Consider the following 24,837-nt stretch of genomic DNA (forward strand, 5'->3'; position numbering starts at 1 on the left):
TAAACCTCCTTGGAAATTAGGCAGAAGGGTCTAGACACCATCCTTTGCCCAGGAACCACTGCAAGATGTCTGAGCACAAGTTTGGCTTGAAGGAATTGGTATATCGAGGTGACAAGTCAAGTAAATGACGCAGCACCACCGGGACCAGATTTGTGCCAAGCACTGGGCTGCACGCTGTGCATAACCAAATGAATAAGGCAAACCCCTTTTCTCATAGGAAGGCACAGTCAGACACAGTGTGCCAAGGGCAGGGACAGGGCACTGTGAGAACACGGACGAGAGAAGTGGCATCTCATCGGACCTGAGAGTGGAGAGTGATCAGGGGAGGCTTTCTGGAGGAGGTGAGCTACGTCTTAAAGACCACATGGAAATTTGCCTATGTTCCATTCAACAACTCCATACTCTGTAACAGCCATTATTCTAGGCCCTGGGAATACAGCAGGGAACAATAAACACAACAAAAAGCGTTTTTAAAAGTAAATTGTGTAATATGCTAGATAAACGCTACACAGAAGAATAACACAAGCGATCAGTATAGGAGGGGAGAGGACTTTGGGGGGTTGGTTATAGAAACGTCAAAGACTTGCACCTGCGCAGCTACAGAGAGATGGAGAGGAGGGGATGAATTCGAGACATGTTTAGTATAAAAAACACTACAGGATTCAGTAACTGATAGGATGTGGAGTCTGAAGAAAAGGGAGAAGCAATTCAGGATGTTGCCAGGGTTCCACTTTAGGGAGGTGCTGAGGGGAAGGGTTACTACCTTCTCAAATTCACTCTTTCTCACCCTATCTCTTTCAAACAACTGTGATTGCCCAAAGTTATACCTTAGAACTCAGTGTTTCCATGTAAAGCTTTGACTCCTGTTAAAATGTAAAATACTTGCAACAAGGTAGAAACAACATCAGTAGTTTACGTCTTAGTTCTTGGATTCTGAAAGTGGGGTCCATAGATATTGTACGGATTTTTCTAGAAAAGGTGGCCACAGCTTTCATCATGGTCTATAAGGAATTTAGGCTTCCACCTCTGTGCAGATTAAGTGCGGGAGACCAGGTAAGACAGAGGTGACTAGAGACTTGGGGAAGGCTGGCGCCCAAGAGGAGGGAGACAGAAAATGGCGAAGGGTGGCAGGAGGGAGATGCCAGATCAGCCCTGAGCACTCCTCACACACCTGAAAGGCCTGGGATGCCGACGGGAAAGGATGGGCTGTTTTCTGCTGCCCTCCCCCGCCGTCTGGCCAGGGACACCTGGGAAAGAAAAGGCAAAGAGCTGAACCCTTCGTTGAACGCCCCTCCGCCAAAGTATCTGTGGGTAGGGCCTTAAGAAGGGATGGGCCCACAAATCACACGACTGGGCTATGGAACAAGATGGTTCAGCCCAGAGGTGCTACGGGGGGGTCGAGTTCAGGGGCCGATCAGAACCCTCCTGGGAAGACTCTCCAGAACAGGAACCGACCTGAGGGAACACGGTAGCTGGCAACTGACCCCACCAGATCCTGCCAGGACTCTTGGCGGCCCCCACGTGAGAGCACGGCGAGTGTATTAAAAGCTTAGAAGCTCGCACAGTTTGGAAAGCCCATCCCCCACCTGACCTCGCCAGCCACTCATCTCAATGACGCCTCCTGCGTGGGTCTTCTTGGCCCCAGGAAATATTCCCTCGCCTGGGCACTACCCTGCGGTCTGGGGAGACTGTGGGCTATCGAAGTGTCGGTCACTCCAGAAGGATGGACAGACGCAGGGACAGAAAGAGGGGCTGGTGTTCCCAGAGAGATCTCAGGACTCATTAATTGTCCCCAACCAGGCAACTCTACCGCTAGTCTTCAAAGCTCTGCGCCGGGGGCTGGGTCCGAGGACGGCGGGCGGAGGCAGGAAGAGTCGAGACTCCGGACTACGGAGTGGCGCCAAGTCAGTTACCGTAGGGCGCGGGCACACGGGTGCTCGAGGCAGTCCTGGAGGGCTGCTCGGGGGCGAGGCCGAGACCACTCCCTCCCACTTCCCCGACGTTATTTCCTGGGAGGAGTCGGAGCTCGCGGCTGTGGAGCCGAGACAGATTCCCAGACCCCAGCTCCAGAGTATTGTGCGTCGGGGCGGGTGGTCCCTGACCGCGTGCCAGGATCAGGCCGCAGTGAATCACAGTCCTAGGACTGCAGAAAGCCTGGGACGACCTCTAAAGTCGTCCGCGGTCGTTACTGTACGTCGGCTCGTTGGTCTAGGGGTATGATTCTCGCTTCGGGTGCGAGAGGTCCCGGGTTCAAATCCCGGACGAGCCCGGCCTTCCAGTTTTGCGGAAACCAGAGCCCCAAGGCGGTTGTTACTTGGAACGGCGCTGAGGAGGCTGAGCTGGAAGGTGATCAGAGTGAACTGAGGGCTTGAAGGAGGTGTTCCGGGAGCTCTTTTGTTCTGAGTGGACACCCGGGTGGCAGGAAGAGACTCGCGGCGCGCAGTCCTTCCCAGAGTTCCAGGAAGAGGGCAGGCACCTCTTGACATGGGCAAGACGCTCGCTGTCTGTTCCCCTCCTTCCTACTTGATGCTACTCCTCGGCCTCCAGAGCCTGGTTTCGGTTTGATTGATGTCCGTCAACTTATAGTAGTGGATGACAGTTAGTGAAACGGGTTGGGACCTATTTAGGGTTATGTCTGGGAGAGCCCCAGGACTGTCAGAATTCAGGTCTCAGCAGGCTTGGAGGCCGTCTGTCTCTTGGTCACTCCTGCTCGTTTTCGCCCTTCTGGGGACTCGCGCTCAGTTATGGTCTCGAACATGCATAGGTTTGGGTCAGCATTTCTTACTGGACGGAGAGACAGCATCCACAGGAACCTCGTCATTGGCACGCCGCTCTCGGTGAAGATAGCAGATCAAGCATTTGGAGCAAACGATGTTTGTCTCACTCCTCGTTAGTATAGTGGTGAGTATCCCCGCCTGTCACGCGGGAGACCGGGGTTCGATTCCCCGACGGGGAGAAGTGCTAAACCTTTTGCACCAAATCTTAACTTACTTCGGAAGTACCCATCTCGGGCCCTAGGATGAAGATAAAAAGAAGACGGGAAGAAAAAGGAAAGCAGAAGAAGAGGGATCGTTTGTCCTGACTCTCAAGCTCACATTCTAAATTTCATATTTGTTTTATTTCAAGTAACTCGTATTTTAAATATGTGGCTAAATTAATTATTCTCTCCATTCAATAGGTTTATTAGCCATTATTCTCGCCGTTCAATAAGCATATTAGACGCGTTCATTGACGATAATTTAAAAAACACAAGAAGGCAAACAGCAAAACACTGTCACACGCGTAATTCGGGGGGGGAAAAGAAAAAGAAAACTTAATGTCACTATGCGTTGGCCGGGAATCGAACCCGGGTCAACTGCTTGGAAGGCAGCTATGCTCACCACTATACCACCAACGCTTCGGCTTCGTTTTTGCTTATTGAAGTTCTTAAATACTGAGTTAGGTCTACAGGGTCGTGGCTTGAGTGATAACGAGTCAGGGCCTAGGCGAGGAACGGACGAAAGCGACGCCGACACAGAAGTAACGAGTGCAGTGTGCGAGGCACTCACGTGTGAGCGGCGCTTGGCTCCCGGCACCGCCATTGAGCTCCAGTCACCACGCGAGGGACTGTTTGATTATACCCAGTCTACAGACGAGGAAACAAAAGTCAAGAGAAGCCAAGTAGGGGAAGAGCTGGGATTAAATCTAAGATTTATCCAGGGCGCCAGATCTGCACCAACACTTTATTAACCCCCAAAATAAATCTCAAACACATGAAGTAATTTCTCTGTTGAGTGAGCTCAATGTGTACCGAGGTTAAAGAATTGGGCCTTAAACCAAATGCGTCTAAACCCAATTTGTCCAGAGGAGGATGATTAATCCCTTAGTGCGCGCGCATCTAGCCCGCTGGCGGCTCGGAGAACGGCTCTGACAAAGGGCCGGGCGGGGTCTGAGAATAAAACTCCGCCCCTTGATGCTGATGATACATCTGTTCACGAGGTCCGTCGAACAGCGGTTTCGAGAAGGCCTCGTGGCGCAACGGTAGCGCGTCTGACTCCAGATCAGAAGGTTGCGTGTTCAAATCACGTCGGGGTCAAAGGGTTATTTTCGGGAGCTGGATAGTTTTGCAAGTGAGATTCTTTTTTGGGAAAGAAAGAAAAGAATTTTGTGTTATTATATGAAAAAAAAAAAAAGGAACCTGAGTGTTTCTGGGATTCTTTTTCCCCTAAAGTATCTGAGTTTTCTACTAAAATACAAATTTTGGAAATTTTATTTTCATCTTACTGTTTCCATCAAATCAACCAATTAAATAATAATACCTTTAATCTCATAGATATTTTAGATATCCTAACACAGAAATTGTTCATAACCAGTCACCAATTCTTGTTCCGAAAATGTATTTTGGAGCAATAAATGTTCTTTATTGAAAAGAATGTAGCAATAATGAATAATTTTAAAGTAATAATGATAATTCATAATCCTCCTAAACCAGTGGTTTAATTTTTGGCAATTTAAATTCCACTTGCCAGGGGTGTCCATAATCTTGTACTCCAGTATTTTCACTTATCATTGTAATAGGAATAGGATTCTATTATCTTTATAATTATAATTTTAATGAACATCGGACTTCAAGGACAATGCTGTAAGTTATTAAGCAATTCTTCTAAAGTTAGACATTCTGGTTGTCTGGTGGTTATCTGCATTTTTTTCTCATTATTTAAAGTGTTACCATGTACATTCTTTTTATTTTTTTTGGCCTCTGCTGAATTTGGTCTATGACATGAATTCCTGAAACTCCAGTACCAGGGTTAAAATTTCCCCTTAGCTAAACAGCTAACTGCACTGCTTTTGTTACTTTTTCAACTAAAAGCGATTTTCTTTTTTTCTTTCGTTTCCTCTCTTTTTAAAAAACAATTATGTTTCCATTACCGTGTTCTTGTATTCAGTTCAATTTCTTTTTTTTTTTTTATGGCTTTAATCATCTCTGATGTTCCCTCCATGCGGTAGAACATTGGGTATTAAATACAAATATTTTGTATTTAATTTGTGTTACATACAAATATTCTCCAGACTTCACTGCCGTCACTAGAAGCCCAGAGCTATGTGTATTTTTGCCGCTTCTGGTATATTGAAAAAAAAAAAATAACGAAGAAATTTAAGCCATCCACTCCACAGGCCTTGTCTTTCCCAGTGGGGAATTTCTTCCTTGACATCTCTTTCCTTAACTAATAGCGCCTTTGTTAGTGTCACAGGCTTGGGCTGCAGGAGAGGAATTTGAGCCGTCTCACCACAGCGCACAAAGCAGTCACCCACCCAGGCTAGAATCTGTGCCTCGCCTTCCCCTCCTCTCCCTAGTCCCAGGACCGCCTTCCACCAGAGTGGTCACTGTGTTACATGTGTCAAGACTGAGGCTGACAGTCTGCCAGCCTTTGTTGCAGAAGCCAAGTGTGCTCGATTTGAGAACAGCTGATGACTTAGCAAGGGGACAGCTCAGGAGCGTTGGTAACCTAACGCGGAAGGAGTGTGAAGCTGGCAGTCGGTAATCCTGCATCCCCTCCTCAGTGTCCAGCCAGAACAGGGCCCCTTTAAGGAGATACAAAATAGTAATTTGCTCATTCTATCTTTCCTTATACATTAACAAAAATTTTATTCGAGTATAGTTGATTTACAATGTCATCTTAGTTTCTGCTGTACAGCAAAGTGAATCACTGATATACATATACATATATTCACTCTTTTTTAGATTCTTTTTCCATATAGGTCATTACAGAGTATTGAGTAGAGTTCCCTGCCCTATACAGTAGGTCCTTATTAGTTATCTGTTTTGTATATAGTATCGTGTATATGTCAATCCCCCTTCCCCCCCAACCATGTTTGTTTTCTACGTCTGTGACTCTATTTCTGTTTTGTAAGTAAGTTCTTTTGTATCATTTCTTTTAGATTCCACATATAAGCAACATCGTATGATATTTATCTATTGCTGCACTTTTTTTTTTTTTTTTTTTGGTCACGCTGCCCAGCTTTCAGGATCTCATATCCCTGACCAGGGATTGAACCCAGTCCAGGCAGTGAAAGTGCCCAATCCTAACCACTGGACCACCAGGGAACTGGGAGACTTACTTTTAACTAGTCTGTGTAAATTTTATCATGTTCATGTATATGTAAAAACCAATACATCAACAGAATGGATAAATCTCACAAACATAATGTTGAATGAGAAAAGTCAGGTGCCAGAGAATATATACTGTGTGATCCCATTTGCATAAAGGTAAAAACAGGCAAAACCAGTATGTGGGTTAGAAGTCAGGACAGTGGTTACTCTTGGGACGGGGGGGGAGTGACTTGAAAAGAAGGCTGGGGGGTCCTTCTGGGGTGCTGGTAATATTCTGTTTCTTGATCTGGGTGCTGGTTACCCAGAGGTGTTCAGTTTGTGAAAATTTGTCCAGCTGGACATTTTCCAGTATGTACACTTCAATAAAACATTTTACGATGCATCAGAAGTGTAGTGTAGAGGCTTCTTGTCCTGCCACATGGGCAGGGGCACTGTCTCTGCTGATCCAGTCCCTGAGGATGCACACATGGACCTGGAGGGGGCCTCAGGCCTCAATCTCAGTGGCAGGGATGTTTGGTCCAGGCCTGCAGTTTGTACCAAAGATGAACACTTGGGCTCTAATGGCCAAGAGCAAACCCCAGCGATGCTGTTTGACCTGGGAATGCTCAGGAGGAGTCTGGATGGAGGAGAGCAGCCAGGTCTTGATGCACCTACTCAGCTCATCAGCGTTGCCTCAGGTTTACCTTGAGGAGGACAACTTAGTGGGGAGACATGGGAAGTATTGGCTAGGCTCCTCCAACAAGGCCCTTCCAGAACCTTCTGAGTCTACTACTCCTCGTCCCTGGAAGGGGCTTATTGGCTGACGATGAGAATTCATGTCTTGAAATTTCTTTGTGGGGGAGGGGAGAGAGGGGAGAGGGGGAGGGGGACTTCCCTGGTGGTCCAGTGGTTAAGGCTCCATGCTCCCAATTCAGGAGTCCCGGGTTCGATCCCAGGTCAGGGAAATAGATCCCCTCATGCACGCTACAACTAAGACCCAGCATAGACAAGTAAATAAATTTCTTTGGGGGATATTCCATTATCAGAAATAAAAGGACTGACATGTGTGCCTCACACACATTACAGTATCCCAGCCATCCAGCCTGACCTTTGGAACACGCTACATTCTGACCCTTCCCAGTCACTGGAAAATTCAGCTCTGGGAGTAGAATAGTGACAATTGCCCCTCAAGGACATCCCTCAATGTTCCTTGGCCAGTAGCCATAATCCCCAATCTAACAGGAACTGGGAGGCAAAAGCAAAGCAAGAGGAAAGAAGAAAAGAGTTAGACTTGGAGGAATTTGCTCATTTCCACCTTTATAAACTTGGGGAATCCCTGCGGGAGAGTGGATGCTGAGCTTGCCTCGCCAAAGAGAACAGGCCACAGTTTTGGATGGGGCTGCACTGGAGGTAGATTGCTGGTACTCAGTGTGGCCCGCAGACTGGTGCCACTTCATGAACTGTTACTTTTATGTCCGAAATGAGTATAGAATTTGAGAGCTACATATTTAAAAACTCTTACAGTATTTGTCAGAGTACTTTTATAAACGTTGGTTATAACCAAAAAAAAAAAAAAAAGCGAGCTTGTCATTTATTTATTTTTTGCGGTACGCGGGCCTCTCACTGCTGGGGCCTCTCCCGTTGCGGAGCACAGGCTCCGGCCGTGCAGACTCAGCGGTCATAACTCACGGGCCCAGCCGCTCCGCGGCATGTGGGATCTTCCCAGACCGGGGTACGAACCCGCGTCCCCTGCATCGGCAGGCGGACTCTCAACCACTGCGCCACCAGGGAAGCCTGAGCTTGTTATTTTTATATTTTTTAGATTTCATTTTTCAAGGAACTAATTTTTATTGTATTTTATAAAAGTATCAATCTGTGATGGATTGACAATAATTAAAGCTGGTTCTTCCCTATAGATCGTTTGAGGAGCACTGGGGTAAATAACAGAGATTTTGTTCACTAACTGGAACAGGCAGCTGATTGCCTAGCTGCTAGAACAGATAGGTTTTGTTTTGCTTCGTTTTTTGTGAATAATGCAAATCTCAATTTTATGCTGGCCCATCAACTATTCCTGAAAGGCCAAATGTCTTCCGACATAATGTTCAAGTGGGAATTTAAAGACTCCAGGGGACAGAGATACTGTATGGGATCTAACAGGCATATCCCACCCATGCACTGTGTCCCTGACAGGTTCTAGAAAAGTCTCCCTTCACTAGATTATGAGGCATAAAGTATACTGCAAGTGACAGGATTTTTATAAAGCTCTTCATTAGCTAGGCATTCTATGCCAAATATGTTGATAAAGGCACTGAAATTGAAATGGCCTCCTTGATCTTGGGAAGCAGGGTTGGGCTGACCCTGAGTGAAAACAGCACTGTACCTCCAGTGGCACATGCCTATTTCTACCACCACACTCCCGATCTGCTTTAACTGTAGGGGCTGGAAGAGATACATTTACCAGCCTCCTTTGCAGTACTCATGTGACACAGTTCTAGGCAAGGAGATATCTACTGGGAACTTTTTTTGGGGGGGGCTGCTCCTTGGGGCTTGTGGGGATCTTACTTCCCTGACCAGGGATCAGACAGGGTCCCATGACAGTGAAAGCACCGAGTCCTAACCACTGGGCCGCCAGGGAATTCCCATATTGGGAACTTTTAGAAAGGCTTCTGATTTTCCTGATAAAAGAGACAGAGACTGTTGGAATCCATCTTGCAATGGGAAAATGTTAAGAGAATCACGGAGAGGCCATTCCAGACCTCCAACATTGTTCAGTTCCTGAGCCAACTATCTACTTTCTGATTTCTTGTTATGTAAGAGAAAATAGATGTCTATTGTTTATGCCAGTGTTAACTGAGTTTCCTGTTACTTGCAGCCAAAAGCATTGTGAACTGATCTAGAAACCCATTAGGACTTATTTCATTTACATCAGGGTGAATCATATGAAATTGGTATTTTCTGTAGGTCAGAATGATTGACTGTCAGTAGTTTTGCATCATTCAACCCAAATGACTACAAACATTCTAGGTCTGTAGATGTGTGTCAGTTAGTATGCTTTTAACAGCAAATAACAGAACTCTTAACTCAATGCATTAGAGAAGGAAACCTGTTGGGTCATGGAAGGAAATGGCTGAAATAGGCATCCAGACGTTCAACATTGTCATCAAGTTCTCGGGTTCTTCCCAGACCTCTCTTCTGCCTTCTACAATGTCAGCTTCATACTCAGCCTGCTCCCTGCAGGAGCACTCCCACCAGCAATGCAGGCTATGTGCTTTCTTGCCCAGTTCCAGCAGGAGAAAAGGAGCTTCTGTCCAGCATTCTGGGCAAGAATCCTAAAATTCCCACTAACTGACTCACTAAGGTCACATGCTTATCCCTGAACCAGTGACCACGATGCCAGAATAAAGGGTGTTGACTGGTGTAAATCAGACAGGGTCCACTCCTGGACCTGGGATGGGGTCAGCTTCCCTCTCAGACCCACAAAACTCTTGTTGCTTTCAGGAAGTGGGAATCGCTGGGAGAATGGATGCTGGCTAGATAACCACAAAGTCCTCTACAACGTGTCTCCATCAAGTTAGCGATTTGGGGTTGGCAGCAACAGAAACCAACAACACAGAATGGGGAGACAGGTGGTTCCCTAAAGCGAAGTTAGAGTCTTATTATTAGAAGAATGATGAAGGGTGCTGGACAGGCAGTATTTACAAATATCCACTAGTTATTTCATAGAAGGTCCCAAAATGTATTTATTTAACCCAATAATGAAATTTGGAGTCGGAAAGAGCAGAGAAGGGAGTGCGGCAAGAAGGAGAAAAGTGAGAGTGGGTCCAAGCAATTTGGCCTCGGTCGGGGGACCTGCAGAGAAAGGTCCTCTGGTAGAAAATTCTTATTAGTAATATGAGTAAAAGACTCAAAGAACAAAATAATAATGACATAAGAATAAACGCACACGGACTCCCCTGGTGGTGCAGTGGTTAAGCATCTGCCTGCCAATGAAGAGAACACAGGTTCGAGCCCTGGCCGGGGAAGATCCCACGTGCCCCGGAGCAACTAAGTCCATGCGCCATAACTACTGAGCCTGCGCTCTAGAGCCCACGAGTCACAACTACTGAAGCTGGTGCCTAGAGCCTGTGCTTCTCAACGAGAGACGCCACCACAATGAGAAGGCTGCGCATCAGAAAGACCCGATGCAGCCAAAAAAACAACCCCCCCCCCACAACATTGTAAATCAACTGTATTTCAATAAGGTATTTAAAACTTAAAAAAAAAAAAAGAATAGGGCTTCCCTGTTGGCGCAGTGGTGATACAGAGGACACGGGTTCGTGCCCCCGTCCGGGAAGATCCCACATGCCGCGGAACAGCTAGACCCATGAGCCATGGCCGCTGAGCTTGCGCAACGGGAGAGGCCACAACAGTGAGAGGCCGGCGTACCGGAAAAAAAAATTTAAAAAAAAGAATAAACAGACGTGCAAACGAACAAGCAATAAAACTTGAATAGAGAATCTGACTTAGTATATCAAAGGTAGCATTTAAATTCCCTTGGGAATGGTGCAGCTTGTTTAACAAATGATGCTGGCATAACTGGCTCTCTGACAAAAAACAAAGTTAAACCCTAGTTCATACATATACACAAGGATAAATTCCAGATATATCGATGACTTAAATTTTAAAAACAAAACAAAACAACAAAAAAAACCCATGAGACTATTTCGGGGGTCGAGGGAAACTTTCCTAAGCCGGAACCCGAGCTGCTCCGGCGCTCGCATTCCACCTTTTCCATTGGGCCCCTAGGGCTACGTAATGGGACACCCATCCAATGAGGACTGGGCATGGGCGGCGCGCTCAGCCAATGGGGCCAGGGCGGGAGATTTGAAAGGACCTCTGCGTGGGCGCGGTCGGGAAGGTTCAGTTGTTTCCCAGCCGCCAGGGAGGTGGCTGTGCTGCCGGCTCCAGGTGAGCTGTCCTCCTTTCGGGGGCCTTGCGCCGGGAGAGGCCAGGTGATCCGGCAGGTCGGGGGGTCCGTTGGGCGGGCCCGCGCGCACTCTGCCGGGCTGCTGGTTGCTCTAAAGTGGAGAGAGGGTCCTGGAAAGGGGTGAGGCCGGTAGCAGGGCTGGGGCAGCGAGGCGAGCTCCGGGATGCGCCTTGATGAGGCCAGCTTGTAAACCTGCTCCCTTTCACCAGCCCCAGACAAGCGCTTCCGGCTAGATCTGTCCGACCCCTCACTCTCTCTCTCCCTCTTTTCTGCTTCTCACGGCTCTGCTTCTCTTCTCTGCCCAGTTCCCTCCCCCTTCCCTTCTAAGGATGGCCCAGAAGGAGAACGCCTACCCCTGGCCCTACGGCAGGCAGACGGTAAGGGCTTTCCCACTTCCCCTCCCCCCACCCGCGTGGCGAGGTCCCGCTTGCAGATTTGAGGTCCTGCAGAGGGCTATCCTCTTACCACTTTCTTCCCGGCTTTGCACCAGTTTATGGGCCCCAGTCTGGTCATTTGTAGCCACATCGTATCAGGTGCTGCCAACTTGAGTTCGACCAGCCTGTGAGGACGTCTGCAGAGCTGAGCCTATTTGTCACATCCAGATGACATCTGGGACTGAGCAGGCAGGGTCTGGCCTTTTGGCCATGATTCCCAACCCTTGTCCTGAAAAAATAGGCTAGGCAGGAAATAGAAGTAGACTCTGGAAGGATTTAGATACGTTTATAAGTTTAAAAGGTCCAGGACAAGTCTAAATTAAAAATTTAGAATTTATTTTAATGACTGGTGTGAAGTAAGCATTCAATGGCTTTATTTTCCAGTTGTCCCAACACCTTTCACTGAAGAGTCTACCCTCTGATTTGAAATGCTACCTTTGTTACATATATTAAATTCCCACATATATGTGGATCTATTTCTGCACTCCATTTTGTTCAACTTGCTTATTTGTAAATTCCATGCTAATATCACTGTTTGCAAACAGGTCTGTAGGGGCACTGAGGCTTTCTTCCTCTCTTGGCTAAAGAAGAAAGAAGGGGCCCTGCATGGGCTTTGCTCTCTGTTTGCGGGGCTCGAGTATCCTGCGGGGGGGTCCGTATGTCCCCTTGTCCACCAGCTGCCTCCCTGGTGAAGCTCTGAATGAGGCTGTCAGTAGTGGAGGCTGAATGAGAAAACATTGTCATGCCCACACTGGTCACTCCTAAAAGAAAGGGGTGTATATTACTCAGAAGTTGAAAGTGAAAAGTGGTCCAGGGCTGTTAGAGTAGCCCTCAGTGTCCTAAAGCCTGCTGTGGCAAAGGGGTAAATACTGAGATTTGCTGAACACTCAAGGCCACAAGGACCTTATCTGAGACTTAACAGACTGAGCTTAGGGGACCATGAGAATACCGCTGTGCTAAAGCTCCTTGAATTTTGTGTGTTCATTACCCCAGCCTGTACTGCCCCCTGAGGTGGGGGGCTGGGTAAATGAGTGGTGTTATGGACAAGACTTTGAAGGTTGGACAGCCTTGGGCCTGAGAATGTGGAGTGGGCCAGGGCCAAAGAGGTGAGAGGTTAGGTGTGAGGGTAAGTCCCTATCTTAGGCTGACTTAGGTTGTTTATTAATAGTTCATTTTATATGGGGCTCTGAGCAGAGTCCTGGGGCTGAGTAGCAAAATTGTGGTCTCAGTGTTCCTCTTTGAACTGGGGATTGGGTAGGTGGGTGGGTGGCTTTATAGCAAGTCCTGAAATGCTGCTTGTAGCACATTCCAACCCAGTCACTGGGATAAAGGCACTCTCAGAGCTCCCCCCTGGTCCTTCTCAGGCTCAGTCTGGCCTGAACACCCTGCCCCAGAGAGTCCTCCGGAAGGAGCCTGTCACCCCATCTGCACTTGTCCTCATGAGCCGCTCCAATGCCCAGCCCACAGGTAACTAGGACAAGGGGAGGGCATCGACCTGAGGGGACTAGGGTCTGGGAAATGTGGACGGGGATGAAAATGTCAAAGGATGGCCTCAATTTCCCTCTTCTTTCCTTAGCTGCCCCTCTCCAGAAGGTGGTGGAGAACAACAGTGGGACACCCAACTTCTCAATGTAAGTGCCCCAAGCCTTGGGCGGCAAGAGAGGGGGAGGGACAGCGAACAGGTAGGAAATGGGGGAGGTAGAAGGTAAGGGCAGGAGGAGTAGGGAGGCAAGAAAGCCTGATCCATCCTCAGCTCCCCTGGAAGGGAAACGGGGCTGCGGGCAGGATGGGCTGAGGTGCAGGGAGAAGGCAAACGCCTCAGAGGACCGACTAACCGGTACTCAGCTGCCTACCACCCCCCACCCCCCCTCCAGCAGGCGTTCCTTCACAATCGACGACTTTGAGATTGGGCGTCCTCTGGGCAAAGGCAAGTTTGGAAATGTGTACTTGGCTCGGGAGAAGAAAAGCCGTTTCATCGTGGCGCTCAAAGTCCTCTTCAAGTCTCAGATAGAGAAGGAGGGTGTGGAGCACCAGCTGCGCAGGGAGATCGAAATCCAGGCCCATCTGCAGTACGCGGCAGGGCCCTTCGAGCCACAGTACCCCTGGCGCCTCAACCCCCCGCTCCTCTTCCAATCCCACCGCATCCGGACTGTCTTCTCTGCAGCTGTGGTCAGGCAGCCCCAAGGAGCTCTCAGTCCTGGCCAGAGCCTTGAACCCAGAGAGCTGCGTTCAGTTCCCCCTTAGCACCGCCAGCCTGGTGTCCCCTGCCTGGCCCAAGCCTGACCCAGTTTGCTGCAGTGGGACCTGTCATCTTTCCCATTTCCTTATGCCAGGATACAACCTGATGCTTCCTCTGTCTCCTCTCCCAGGCATCCCAACATCTTGCGTCTCTACAACTATTTCTATGACCGGCGAAGGATCTACTTGATTCTGGAGTATGCCCCCCGGGGGGAGCTCTACAAGGAGCTGCAGAAGAGCCACACTTTTGACGAGCAGCGAACAGCCACGGTCGGGGCGGGTGGGCACCTGGGGCACCGGCCGGGGGCTGGAGGCTGGGGGGACGCTGCTTGCAGCCGAAGTCTATCCTTGTCTGACTGCCTGTCATTGGCCCCCCAGATTATGGAGGAGCTGGCGGATGCTCTGATATACTGCCACGGGAAGAAAGTGATTCACAGAGACATAAAGCCAGAGAATCTGCTCTTGGGGCTCCAGGGAGAGCTGAAGATTGCTGACTTCGGCTGGTCTGTACACGCCCCCTCTCTGAGGTATGGTGGGCCAGGAGGCCGGCCCTGGGGGTGAGGCTGGGGCATTCAAAGTAAAACCACTCCAGATCTTGTTACCCAGAGACATTTTGGGTGGTTCTTATGTAAATATACAGACACAGCAATATCTTTACAAAAATAGGAGACTCTCTGGGAATTCCCTGGTGGTCCAATGGTTAGGACTCCACGCTGTCACTGTTTTGGCCCGGGGTTCAATCCCTGGTTGGGGAACTAAGATCCTGCCAGCCACACGGTGTGGCCAAAAAGAAAAAACCAAAAATAGGAGACTCAGTTTTGCCACCCAGGTTTCTCACTTGAAATATATTGGGACCTTCTTGCCATATCACTGAGAATACGCCCACATCATTTTTAATGCCTTCATAATATTGCATAGTAGAGATGTAACCTGATTAATGTAAGCAGGATGTGCTTGATGGACATTTGAGATTTTTCCTTTAATTCTAAGGTGAACATTGCCCTCGTATCTGATTATTTTAACATACAGCCCTCAGTGTGGAAACGCAGAGGCAGTGTGTAAGCCCACCTCTGGGGCTTTAGTGTATGTCTTCGCCCCACTCCTACCCCAAAGGCTCTGTCAGAGCCTGGTTGGAACACTCCCCTGGCACATCCTGGGGTCTCTGGGCTCCCTGTCAAGCTTCAGGGAAAGGAGAGAAGGTCTGGATCTGGGATCCCTGCCCACTCACCCCCCCTCCAGGAGGAAGACAATGTGTGGCACCCTGGACTACCTGCCCCCAGAGATGATTGAGGGGCGCACGCACAACGAGAAGGTGGATCTGTGGTGCATCGGAGTGCTCTGCTACGAGCTGCTTGTGGGAAACCCCCCCTTCGAGAGTGCTTCCCACAACGAGACGTATCGGCGCATCGTCAAGGTGGGAGGCTAGTCCCGGGTGCGTGGCTGGGGTCTGTGCTGGCCCAGGGACCAGGGGCAGGGAGTGGGCATATCGTAGTTGTGGGGCTTACGTCTCTCGCCAAATAAAATGGGCAGTGAAGGGAAAGCAGCCAGGGTGAAAGCTAGGGTCCTCCTTCTCCTTTACCTCTGCAGGTGGACCTGAAGATCCCCCCTTCCATGCCTGCAGGAGCCCAGGACCTTATCTCCAAGCTGCTCAAGCATAACCCCTCAGAACGCCTGCCACTGGCTCAGGTCTCAGCCCACCCTTGGGTCCGGGCCCACTCCCGGAGGGTGCTGCCCCCCTCTGCCCTTCAGTCTGTCCCCTGAACTGTCCCTGTCATTTTCTCCGTTGTGTCTGTATGTCTGTATATGTGTAGTTAGGAGAAGGGGTCCCTGGCCTGTTCCCGCATCTGTCTTCTACCTCCTCTTTATCTAATAAAGGCTGAAGCTTTTTGTACTAATGAGTGTAGATGTTTACAGGCGGAAATTGCTGTGAAGGAAGCCGTCACCTGTGGGGAGGAGGCTGGGGAGTTGCCCATGCAGGGTGCCAGGACTGGCATTGCATCACTGCCCCTGGGAGCACCCTGCCCTCTCAGCTCTAACCCCCACCTGGTCAGCTCCACCCCACCCCCAAGTCTTTTCTTTCCCCTGCTCTGACTCCCAGACCTGGGGATGCTGGGGACTCAGCTCCACTCTGCTACGCCTGCACACCAGCCATCTCTGCCCACCTTCTCTTACTACTTGCTCTTAGCTGACCTCTATTCTTTCCCTCTTCTGGTTCACTCCTGCCGACCCAGAAGCAATTGAACATTGTTGTACCCAGAAGTTGTTTGTTTTTCCGCTTTGATGAGGATCTAGCACAGGAGTGAATAGAAGCAGTCATCTTGTTCCTAACCTAAGGTTTAAGGTTTCACTGCTAGATACATGATGCTTGCTGTAGATTTTTAATACATGTCCTTTATCAGGTTGAGGAAGGCCTGGTCACTTCCTAGTTTGCTAAGGATTTGGGCGTTTGTTTTGGGGTCAGCCGCAACAGCATGCGGGATCTTAGTTCCACGACCAGGGATCGAACCCGCGCCCCCTGCAGTGGAAGCGTGGAGTCTGTTGGGGTTTCTCTGAATCAAAAATAGGTGTTGACTTTCACCTCATGCTTTTTCTGCATCTGTTGATTATTTGCTCTTTTAAGCCATGTGGTGAAGAACATCAATAAATGTTTTTATTTTCATCTCAGTTACTCATGCTATATTCAATTCCTAGGGTTGCTGTAACAAATTACCACAAACTCGGTGGTTTAAAACAGCAGAAATGTATTCTCTGACAGTTCTGGAGGCCAGGAGTCCACAATCAAGTTGTCTGCAATGCCATGCTCCCCTCAAAGGCTCTAGGGGAAAGTCCTCCCTTGCCTCTTCCAGCTTCAGGTGACTCTGGGCACTTCGTGGCTTGTGGCTGCATCTCTCCAATCTCTTGCTTGTGTCTTCACACAGCCTTCCTGTCTTCTCTCTTTTCTCCTCTGTGTCTTATAAGAACACTAGTCATTTGATTTATGGCTCACCCAGATAATCCAGGATAATATTGTCTCACGATCCTTAATTACATCTGCAAAGACCCTTTTTTCCAAAAAACATCGCATTCATAGGTTCCAGAGGTTAAGACACAGACATATCTTTTTTGGGCCTACCATGCAACCCACTACATATGCCCAGAGATTAAAACAACTAACGATGTTATAAGGCTTAAAAAAAACCCAAAAAAACCCTAGAGTCTGCCCATTTCTCTCTCCCCACAGACAGCCTATTCCAAATCCTTTTATGGGTTTGTTTTGTTTTTGGTATTTGCCGTGTATTTCCAAATCACAGGATTCTGTTGCTACTTCTTAAGTTTTCAGTTTTAGGCTCTATCTATTGTTTTCCTGCTACAAAATGTACAGGTTTCATTCTTTCACTCCACTGCCACCATACACATGTGCATTTTCTGTCCCTACATCCTTCTGATGTAGTTATATCAAAATTTTGCTTAGATTTATTCGTTTGACAATAGTTACTGAGTGCTTTCCACAGTCCAGGCACTGTTCTAGAGGCAGGGGAGTGGATAAATAGGAAAGAAAAAAAGAAAATCCTCTGAGCTCAGGAAGGTTGCAAATCTAGAGGATCAATGTCAGTATCCAGTGTGTATGTTATGACCATGAGATGCCAGCCAAGCTGTCTCATGACGTTCTATACATTTCTTTTGGAATAGATGCCCCTGAAGTCAATAGCCTGTGTCATTTTCTTAGCCCCTCTGAACAGATCACACCTCCAAATTCTCCCCCAGCCTGAGCACTTAAAGTTGTCAACATTCATCAATTGGGCCTTCATTGCATCATATGGGCCTGAGATGGAGTATGAAAGGTAAAAAAAAGCCCATTCTTAGCTCATAGGCCATATAAAAACGGGTGGAGAGCTGGATTTAGCCCACAGGCCATATTTTGCTGACCCCTAATGTAGTGGACACTGTTTTGCTCCCCCATAGCCCCTCCTCCATCCTCCATTGTGTTGCTGCTACTTCAGTTTGGAGGGAACTGACCCACCTCTAGCTCCAGGAGGGGCATAATTGTTCTAACCTAATCAGTCAATTCTTCAATCACCTTGCCAGAGTGATTGCTTCCAAATACCAAATCCTAAGTCAATAAGACATGGTATCACCCTGACCAAAGTGACTAAATTGGGCATGTGAACCAGTTTAGGCCAAGGAGATGTGACGAGAGATTAACTGGGGCTCCTGGGAAAGATGCATCGGAAGCTAGTCCTTCCTCCCCTTCTGGAAGTTATGGGGGTATATCAGCCAGGGCTTCTGGTTGCATGCAACAGAAAACAATTCAGGTTCATTTAAGCTGAAACAGACCTTATTATGAGCATCCTGGGTAATTCATGGAATCTCTAAAAGGACTAGGCTTGGAGTCTACACAGTCAGGAAAAATTCCACTGCAGAAGTGGTCCAGTAGACCATGGTGGAGCCTGAGCCATGTGCTAAGGAATCTGGGAAAGTGACTGCTTGGTATTCCAGCTTTTGTAGTGGGAGATGGGCTCTGCCTAATGAGGTGGGAGAGTCCTCAAACACTGGGATTCAGATCCTGGGAGGCCCAAGAGAATGACAAATGATCGCAGTTATGGACTGAATATTTCTGTCTCTCCAAAAATTCATATTTGAAGTTGAAGCCCTAACTCCCAATGTGATGGTATTTGGAGATGGGACCTTTGGAGGTAATTAAATTTAGATGAGGTCATGAGGGTGGGGTCCTCATGATGGGATTGGTGTCTTTATATGAAAAGGCCAGAAAGCTAGCTCTCTCTCTCCATCATATAAGGAGACAAGAAGGTGGCCGTCTGCTAGCCAGGAAGAGAGACCTCACCAGGAGCAGAATCAGCTGTCACCTTGGACTTACAGCCTCCAGAACTGGGAGAAAAAAAAAAAGATTCTGTTAAGACACCCAGTTTATGATATTTTGTTATAGCAGTTCAAGCAGACAACTATAATTCCCAAAGAATGACAAATGACATAGTGCCACCATGAGGAAGCCCACTTGGGATAAAGCTACTCCCTTGGAAAGAAACCAGGCCCTTTATGACAGTGTTAGGGCACTGAATGCAGGCTTCTCTGACACCTTAAGACCATTATTGTATGACAATAAATTCCCCTTGTTTTTGTTTGTTTGCTTTTGTTGATTCAACTTGTGTTTTCTGTCACCTGCAGAACACAGAGCATCTGCTTGCTGAGGAGTAAAAGGAAGACAAGGTGGGGGGGTGTGTCATTCCCAAAGAGAGGGGGAGAAGATTACAGTAGACCACTGGTCTCATGCTGTATTAGTCAGGGCTCTGGGTGCAAGTGACAGAAACACATCTTGAATGAGTTCCAGCCAAAAAGGGAAAATTAATGGCCTAGGGTCATTTAATTAATAAATATTTACTGAGCACCTATTATACGCTAGGTACTGTTCTAAGCACTGGGGCTACAAATGAGAACAAAACCGACAGAAAGTCTTACCCTCATGGCACTTACATGAGCAAGTAAGCAAAATGTATAGTATGTCAGATGGTGATAAGTGCTCCGGAGAAGAGGTAGAGAAGGAAGATGGGGAATTGCCGGAGAAAGTGGTTGAAATTTTAAACAGACTGTAAAGGGAGGCCTCACTGAAAAGATAACATTTGAATAAGGACCTGAAGGAGAGAAGGGAAGGAGGAATATCCAAGGTGAAAATTTTTCTTGGTAGACCCAGCCTCAAAAAAAGGGGAGGGCGGGAGGGGAGTAGCAAGAGCAAGTGTAAAGCCCTGAGGGGGCAGCATGTCTGTCTTGTCACAGGAGCTGTGAGGAGGCCAGGGCGGCTACAGCAGGACCAGTGAGGGGAAGAGAAGGAAGAGATGAGATCAGAATGGTTACCAGGGCTCTGAACTTCAGGACCATTAATTTATTGAATATTTTACGTAGTGGCAGAATCACATACCATCCTCCAAGAGGAGAGAGACTCAGACCTGGAGGGGACAGGAGACAGAGAACAGAGTGCCAAATACACAGGAAAGCCCTTAAGCCCGCTTCGCTGTCCACTGTGAGTCGTTCTGGGCAATTCATCTGCTCGGTCTGTTAGCCGAGGACGATGGAACGAACCATTCAAGCTCTGCTGAGAATTCTGGTTTCATCCTTCCTGATCAAATAGTTGCGGTTGAATCCCGACGGTCCAAGCAGGATATACTACTTCCATCCCAAAAACCTCCTAGGAACCCCAATTCTGGTCCGCACTGTAAGTGTTTGTTAAGCAGCAATTGTGGGCGTGACAATTGTGGGCGGAAAGAGCCCTAGCCCCGCCCCCGGAGGACTCCGTTATTTCAGGATCTTCACCTTTAAGATCTGCCCCCTCAACTTTTTGAAAGGGCGGGGCGACGAGCGCAGCTGTCACCTCCTTCTTTCCACCCCGCTGGTTCTCACGTGCGTTCAGTCGTTCAATAACAGCTCCTCTCCTGGGACTTCCTGGTTGCCGGGACCAATTAGAGTGTTCTTCCCGTCCTGACCATTGTGAGCCCAAGGCCAATCGGCGCGCCTCTACAACGCCCCTTAAAGGCACCGCCAACGCCTCCTGAGCCGGGGCGAACCAATTCCTTGGCTCCTGCCCCCAACTGCAGTATGGAGTCGCCCCGGGGGCGGCCTGGGCCCAAAGCAGGCCTTCTAGCTCTGGGGGAACAGCAAGCCGCGATCTTCGGCGGCGGCCCGGGCCGAACGGCCTCTGAGCCGCCCTCAGGCCTCCGGTTGTCCGAGGAGGAAGAGGCCGAGAACGTTGGGGGCGCGAGCCGCCTCCCTAGGGCGTCCCCGAAGACTTCGAGCTGCAGCTTCGCCCACCCGCCGGACTGGGAGGCTCCGGAGGAAGAGCCGGGCCGCGGAGGGACGCCTTCTGGGGCAGGGAGCAACCGGGGGGCGCCGGGTCCCGAAAACGACCCGTATGCGCCCTCCCGGCGCAAGGACCCTGAGGACAGGCCTGCATCCGAGGGCGTCTGCCGTCGAGGGAGCCCTGGAGGCGGCGGGTTGGATGTTGAGCAGGAGAAGGAAGACGACGACGAGGCGGCGGCAGCCAGCAGGGCTGGCCGTTCCTTCTCCAGCCGCCTTCAGGACAGCCGCAGCCTGGACGGGTTGAGCGGGGCGTGCGGCGGCGCCGGGTCCTCAGGGGGTGCAGAGTGTGGCGCGGGCGGCGGGCGGCGCGCCACCATATCCAGCCCCCTGGAGCTCGAGGGCACGGTGAGCCGCCACGGCGACCTCACCCACTTTGTCGCCAACAACCTGCAACTCAAGATCCGCCTGAGCGGCGCCCCTCAACCCCCGCCCCCTGCCCCTGCGCGGCCCTGTTCGGCGCCCCCACCCACTCCGGCCATTCCTCCCATCGACCCCGACGTGCTGCGGGACCTGGAGAGGCTGAGTCGGGAGCTGGGCGGCAGGGTGGACCGTCTGCTTCGCGGGCTGGGTGGTGCGGTGCAGGAGCTGACAGCGCTGAGCGTGGGCTGCATCCAGACCTACCGTGATGCCGTGGACTCCCTAGGCGAAGCTGTGGACATGAGCATCAAGGGCATGTACACCCTGCTGGCACGCTGTGAGGAGCTGGAGAGGGCTCTGCAGCCAGTTCAGGGACTGGCGCGCCAAGTCCGGGATATCCGACGCACCCTGGAGGTGTTGGAGGCCCTGTGCAAGTGACCGGGAGGGCAGGAGAGGCCTGGCAACGCCAGGGTCCAGCAGGATCCTAAGGACTCTTCAGGGAGCCCTGGTGGGACCTGCCCGCCGAGGGGAGGCCTGTATATTGGAGGCTCTTCCAGATATATTTAGTAGGCCCGCGACCACTAGCTGGGCCTTATACAGGTGTACACGGGGAAGTTCTAAAGCCTCTCCTGGTGGGTGGGGTTGATGCTCTGCTTCTATTCAGTTGGCCATCTGCAGCTACCTTGTTCTCCCAACTCTCTTCCCTAGTTAGAGCACCATCTCTGGGAAGCCAGGGCTTTAGGTCTGGGCTTGGGAGACATGACTGCCATATGTTCTCAAGAAAGGAGAACAGGGGAGGCTCCAGCCCCACTGTGGCCACCCTGACCTCCAGTGGTCACATCTCAGGTGCCAGGGGCTGTGGGAGCTTGAGGGGTCCTTGGCCACACACCATGCAGACAAGGATGCACACCTGCAGATGGATAACCCCGGGCTTCTGCCCTCTGGCCCCCTGCCCTCCCACTTCCCCAGCCATAACCTGGGTGGAGCTAGAAGGAATGTATTGCATGGTAGAGGGGGTGAGTTGGGAGGGGTCTCACTGCTCTCAGGGTTCAGACAGAACTGTTGCTGGGTTTGAAGCCCACCTGTTGTGGAGTGTTCTGATCAGTTTTGGCTTTCTGAGTTTTTGTGGAATTAAAGTGCTGCTGCTGCTAAGGGTGAGACTCTGTCTGTGTGGGGTTAAGGGATTGATGAGCCAAAGGTATGGGCATGAAGGTCAGTCTTTCCGTGGAGTTTTCTTGGGGCCGGTGCTGCGAGTGGGGTGGGGGTCCCAGGCCACATGGGGAAGGATATGGTTCCTGCTCCTGAACAGCAGAACGGAGGGGAAATGTAAGACACAGATCTGGGCTCAGAGACCCAGTAAAAGCTGAATCAGAAGCAAGGTGATCCAGAAAAGAAAGGGAAGGGGTCGTCTCAGTTCCTGGGCAAACTGGACATCTTGGCTCTGGAGAAAGAGTGGAAACACTTGCTAACTCCTTTCTTGACCCCATTTCTCACACTCTGCTGATCAGTGCCATATGTATGGTCTGAAACAATCTTTGTTACAATCCCGGACAGCCTTCCATTTACCGTCACATAGTAAATTCCAGGAGCCCCCCGTTATGGTCAGGAGATTTGGAAACAGAGATCACAGAAAGAGATCCAGTTTCCTTAAACTTTTCTGCTCTCTCAAGACACTACGACTTGGAAAGAATTTAAGCACGTTTCTCTTTGGGGTGTGAAAAGTTCCGGGATTAGAAATGCTCCACAAGCCTTCCCTAAGCAACAAGAAATTAGCAGTACACATTTTAAAAATGTTACGTTACTGGCCCGTACGGGGATCGAACCCGCGACCTTGGCGTTATTAGCACCACGCTCTAACCAACTGAGCTAACCGGCCAGCTGACAATGACTTCGAAAAAATGAATCTATGTAAAGTACAAATTACTGATCAGTCCTCTCTGGGAAAATTTTTACATGGGTAAGATTGTTTGGGGAGACAGGGAAACAGAACACGAAAACGGAATCACTTATCGTTTCGGGAAGCAACATCCAAGCCAAAACACTGACAAGCACAATAATGCCACTATGTTGCTTGGCGGCAGATCGAGGTGCAAACATACAGCTTAAGACTGACGACATGCACGTAGCGTTGACGCACACAACCGGAAATAGAAAAGGCCGCCTGATAGCAACTAGCAGGTTCCCAAAGAGATGTGGAAAATTATGTGTATAAGCGCCAAATGCCCACAGCTCTTTCCTTGAGGTGTTTGCAAAAGGTAACTGACACCTTCGGAGGCACCGCTGGGATTCGAACCCAGGATCTCCTGTTTACTAGACAGGCGCTTTAACCAACTAAGCCACGGCGCCTGACTTACATATTAATTCACCTCGTTTCCCTGGCCAGGTCAGTTCTATGGCAGGTGACTGAATGCCAGGGTGCCTTCCTCACCAACCTTTGGCCGTACTGGAAAACAGGGTAGAAGAGACGAAATCCGCGGCCGCAACCGAGAGAGGGTGAAGGGGCGACACAGAAATTGAATCCTGGCAGACCGAAGGTAAGAAGAGAAATTCTTGGATTATAAAAATCGAAGGCAGGCCACAGCAACCGCAAACCGACGAGGATGGGATTCGAACCCACGCGTGCAGAGCACAATGGATTAGCAGTCCATCGCCTTAACCACTCGGCCACCTCGTCCACGAGAAAGTCGCTTAGGATCTCCTCTCTGGGGTCTGGACGCTTCTCAGAGTAGGCGTGAGCCCAACTACGTCGCGAAGGGAGGTGCGTCCCGAGAGATCCCGCCCAGCGACTCCCAGAGCTCTGGTTACCGAGCGACCTTCTAGTTTGCGCCAGCGCCAGACCCTCTGGGTTGAGCGGTACAGAGCGTGCGTCAGTCCTCAGGAGACCCGCTATCGGCCCAGATTTACAGTACCCGGATCAACCACAAAAACTACCGCGACATCATTGCGCTCCCCTCGACGGGGCGACTAGAGACTTCGAGCCGGGACCCTCCCCTTCCGGCCCCTAGGAAGAGCTTCTTTTCTGACTTGCGCAATGAGGCTCCAACCGGGTTGAAAATGAGAATAAAGCGAGCAGAACTTTAGAAAGAGGAAAGCTGACCCCGACGTGATTTGAACACGCAACCTTCTGATCTGGAGTCAGACGCGCTACCGTTGCGCCACGAGGTCCGCGTTCGTACAGATGGACATGTCCCCTCATGAGCATTGGACGGTCAGGCTGACGGGTCCTGGCGATCGAGGCGCAAGAGCCGAGGGCCTTCCGGAACTTCTAAAACCCCGCGGCGTGGTGCCTGCGCTCTCCCTCCAGCATCGTGGGACCCGCAGGGCCCGCCGCACCCCGCAGGGCACGGCTTTGCGGCCTCCCGGCCTCCTGCCGACCAGCAGGCGGCCCAGAGCTGGTTCCCTGGGGGACCCAGAGCTCACAGTCCAGCGGGGACGGACTGGCACAGAAACATGTGGAAGGACGGATACCAGGCGGAATGTGGTGGAGCAGTGCCAGAGCTCCGGGAGCGTAGGGTCAAGAGATTAGCTCCCCCAGCGGCGGTCTCCTCCCGGGCTGCACACTACAGTCGCCTGCGGAACCTTCCAGATAGCCAAGCACAGGCCCCAGATTTGGAGATTCTGATTTAAAGGTCCAGGGTAGAACCCCGGCATCGATAACTTTGTCAATTTTGACAATTCCGAGGAATCATTTACCTACAATGAAATGCACAGATCTTAAGTGTTTATTTTGGTGAGTTTTGACAAAGAACAAAGAAAGAAGACCTTTCCTTCACCCTAGAAGGTTCTATCATGTCCCTTCCCAATCGATCCCCGCCGCTCCCTTCCCAGAGGCAACCACTGTTCTGATTTCCATCTCCATAAATGTAGGTATCTTTTGAAGCTCCCCAGGTGAGCCAGAGCTGGGAACTTCTGAAGAGTGATACCAG

General features: G+C 50.0%; 2 protein-coding genes and 8 non-coding genes across 14 annotated transcripts; 5 read left to right on the plus strand and 5 right to left on the minus strand.

The window, feature by feature from the left end:
* Nucleotides 1–2,197: 2,197 nt before the first annotated feature.
* TRNAP-CGG lies at nucleotides 2,198–2,269 on the plus strand. The gene has a single exon. It is a non-coding gene; the product is annotated as a tRNA-Pro (tRNA).
* A 615-nt stretch (nucleotides 2,270–2,884) lies between these two features.
* TRNAD-GUC lies at nucleotides 2,885–2,956 on the plus strand. The gene has a single exon. It is a non-coding gene; the product is annotated as a tRNA-Asp (tRNA).
* Nucleotides 2,957–3,325: 369 nt separating this feature from the next.
* Nucleotides 3,326–3,397, minus strand: TRNAG-UCC. The gene has a single exon. It is a non-coding gene; the product is annotated as a tRNA-Gly (tRNA).
* A 606-nt stretch (nucleotides 3,398–4,003) lies between these two features.
* TRNAW-CCA lies at nucleotides 4,004–4,075 on the plus strand. Its single transcript has one exon. It is a non-coding gene; the product is annotated as a tRNA-Trp (tRNA).
* Nucleotides 4,076–10,936: 6,861 nt separating this feature from the next.
* AURKB (aurora kinase B) lies at nucleotides 10,937–16,361 on the plus strand. 5 transcript variants are annotated; one of them, XM_029211861.1, is made up of 9 exons: nucleotides 10,937–11,017; nucleotides 11,342–11,413; nucleotides 12,835–12,937; nucleotides 13,047–13,101; nucleotides 13,348–13,539; nucleotides 13,840–13,978; nucleotides 14,087–14,235; nucleotides 14,948–15,122; nucleotides 15,296–15,606. In XM_029211861.1, exons 2-9 carry the CDS (start codon nucleotides 11,366–11,368, stop codon nucleotides 15,467–15,469), a joined length of 1,035 nt encoding a protein of 344 aa, XP_029067694.1. In that variant the 5' UTR covers nucleotides 10,937–11,017; nucleotides 11,342–11,365; the 3' UTR covers nucleotides 15,470–15,606. The 5 variants fall into 5 exon arrangements, with proteins under 5 accessions (XP_029067694.1, XP_029067693.1, XP_029067695.1 ...); XM_029211860.1 differs by having other exon boundaries at nucleotides 10,963–11,017; nucleotides 13,345–13,539; XM_029211863.1 differs by lacking the exon at nucleotides 10,937–11,017 and having other exon boundaries at nucleotides 11,343–11,413; nucleotides 13,840–13,988.
* A 3,851-nt stretch (nucleotides 16,362–20,212) lies between these two features.
* On the plus strand, nucleotides 20,213–22,073 carry BORCS6 (BLOC-1 related complex subunit 6). Its single transcript, XM_029210708.1, has one exon. The coding sequence runs from the start codon at nucleotides 20,294–20,296 to the stop codon at nucleotides 21,347–21,349; it is 1,056 nt and encodes a 351-aa protein (XP_029066541.1). The 5' UTR covers nucleotides 20,213–20,293; the 3' UTR covers nucleotides 21,350–22,073.
* Nucleotides 22,074–22,713: 640 nt separating this feature from the next.
* TRNAI-AAU lies at nucleotides 22,714–22,787 on the minus strand. Its single transcript has one exon. It is a non-coding gene; the product is annotated as a tRNA-Ile (tRNA).
* A 396-nt stretch (nucleotides 22,788–23,183) lies between these two features.
* Nucleotides 23,184–23,257, minus strand: TRNAT-AGU. Its single transcript has one exon. It is a non-coding gene; the product is annotated as a tRNA-Thr (tRNA).
* A 246-nt stretch (nucleotides 23,258–23,503) lies between these two features.
* On the minus strand, nucleotides 23,504–23,585 carry TRNAS-GCU. The gene has a single exon. It is a non-coding gene; the product is annotated as a tRNA-Ser (tRNA).
* Nucleotides 23,586–24,004: 419 nt separating this feature from the next.
* Nucleotides 24,005–24,076, minus strand: TRNAW-CCA. The gene has a single exon. It is a non-coding gene; the product is annotated as a tRNA-Trp (tRNA).
* Nucleotides 24,077–24,837: the final 761 nt, after the last annotated feature.

Source organism: Monodon monoceros, unplaced genomic scaffold, assembly GCF_005190385.1.
Source record: "Monodon monoceros isolate NGI ecotype Baffin Bay Population unplaced genomic scaffold, NGI_Narwhal_1 Super_Scaffold_9, whole genome shotgun sequence".
Lineage (NCBI taxonomy): Eukaryota > Metazoa > Chordata > Mammalia > Artiodactyla > Monodontidae > Monodon > Monodon monoceros.

Bases quoted from the DNA above. Each gene is read 5' to 3' on its own strand.
- AURKB (XM_029211860.1), top strand. From the start codon at position 11,366: ATGGCCCAGAAGGAGAACGCCTACCCCTGGCCCTACGGCAGGCAGACG. The intron at 13,102-13,344 runs GTAAGTGCCCCA...CCCCCCCTCCAG, and splicing joins GGGACACCCAACTTCTCAAT to CAGGCGTTCCTTCACAATCG. The intron at 13,540-13,839 runs GTACGCGGCAGG...CTCCTCTCCCAG, and splicing joins GAAATCCAGGCCCATCTGCA to GCATCCCAACATCTTGCGTC.
- BORCS6 (XM_029210708.1), top strand. From the start codon at position 20,294: ATGGAGTCGCCCCGGGGGCGGCCTGGGCCCAAAGCAGGCCTTCTAGCT.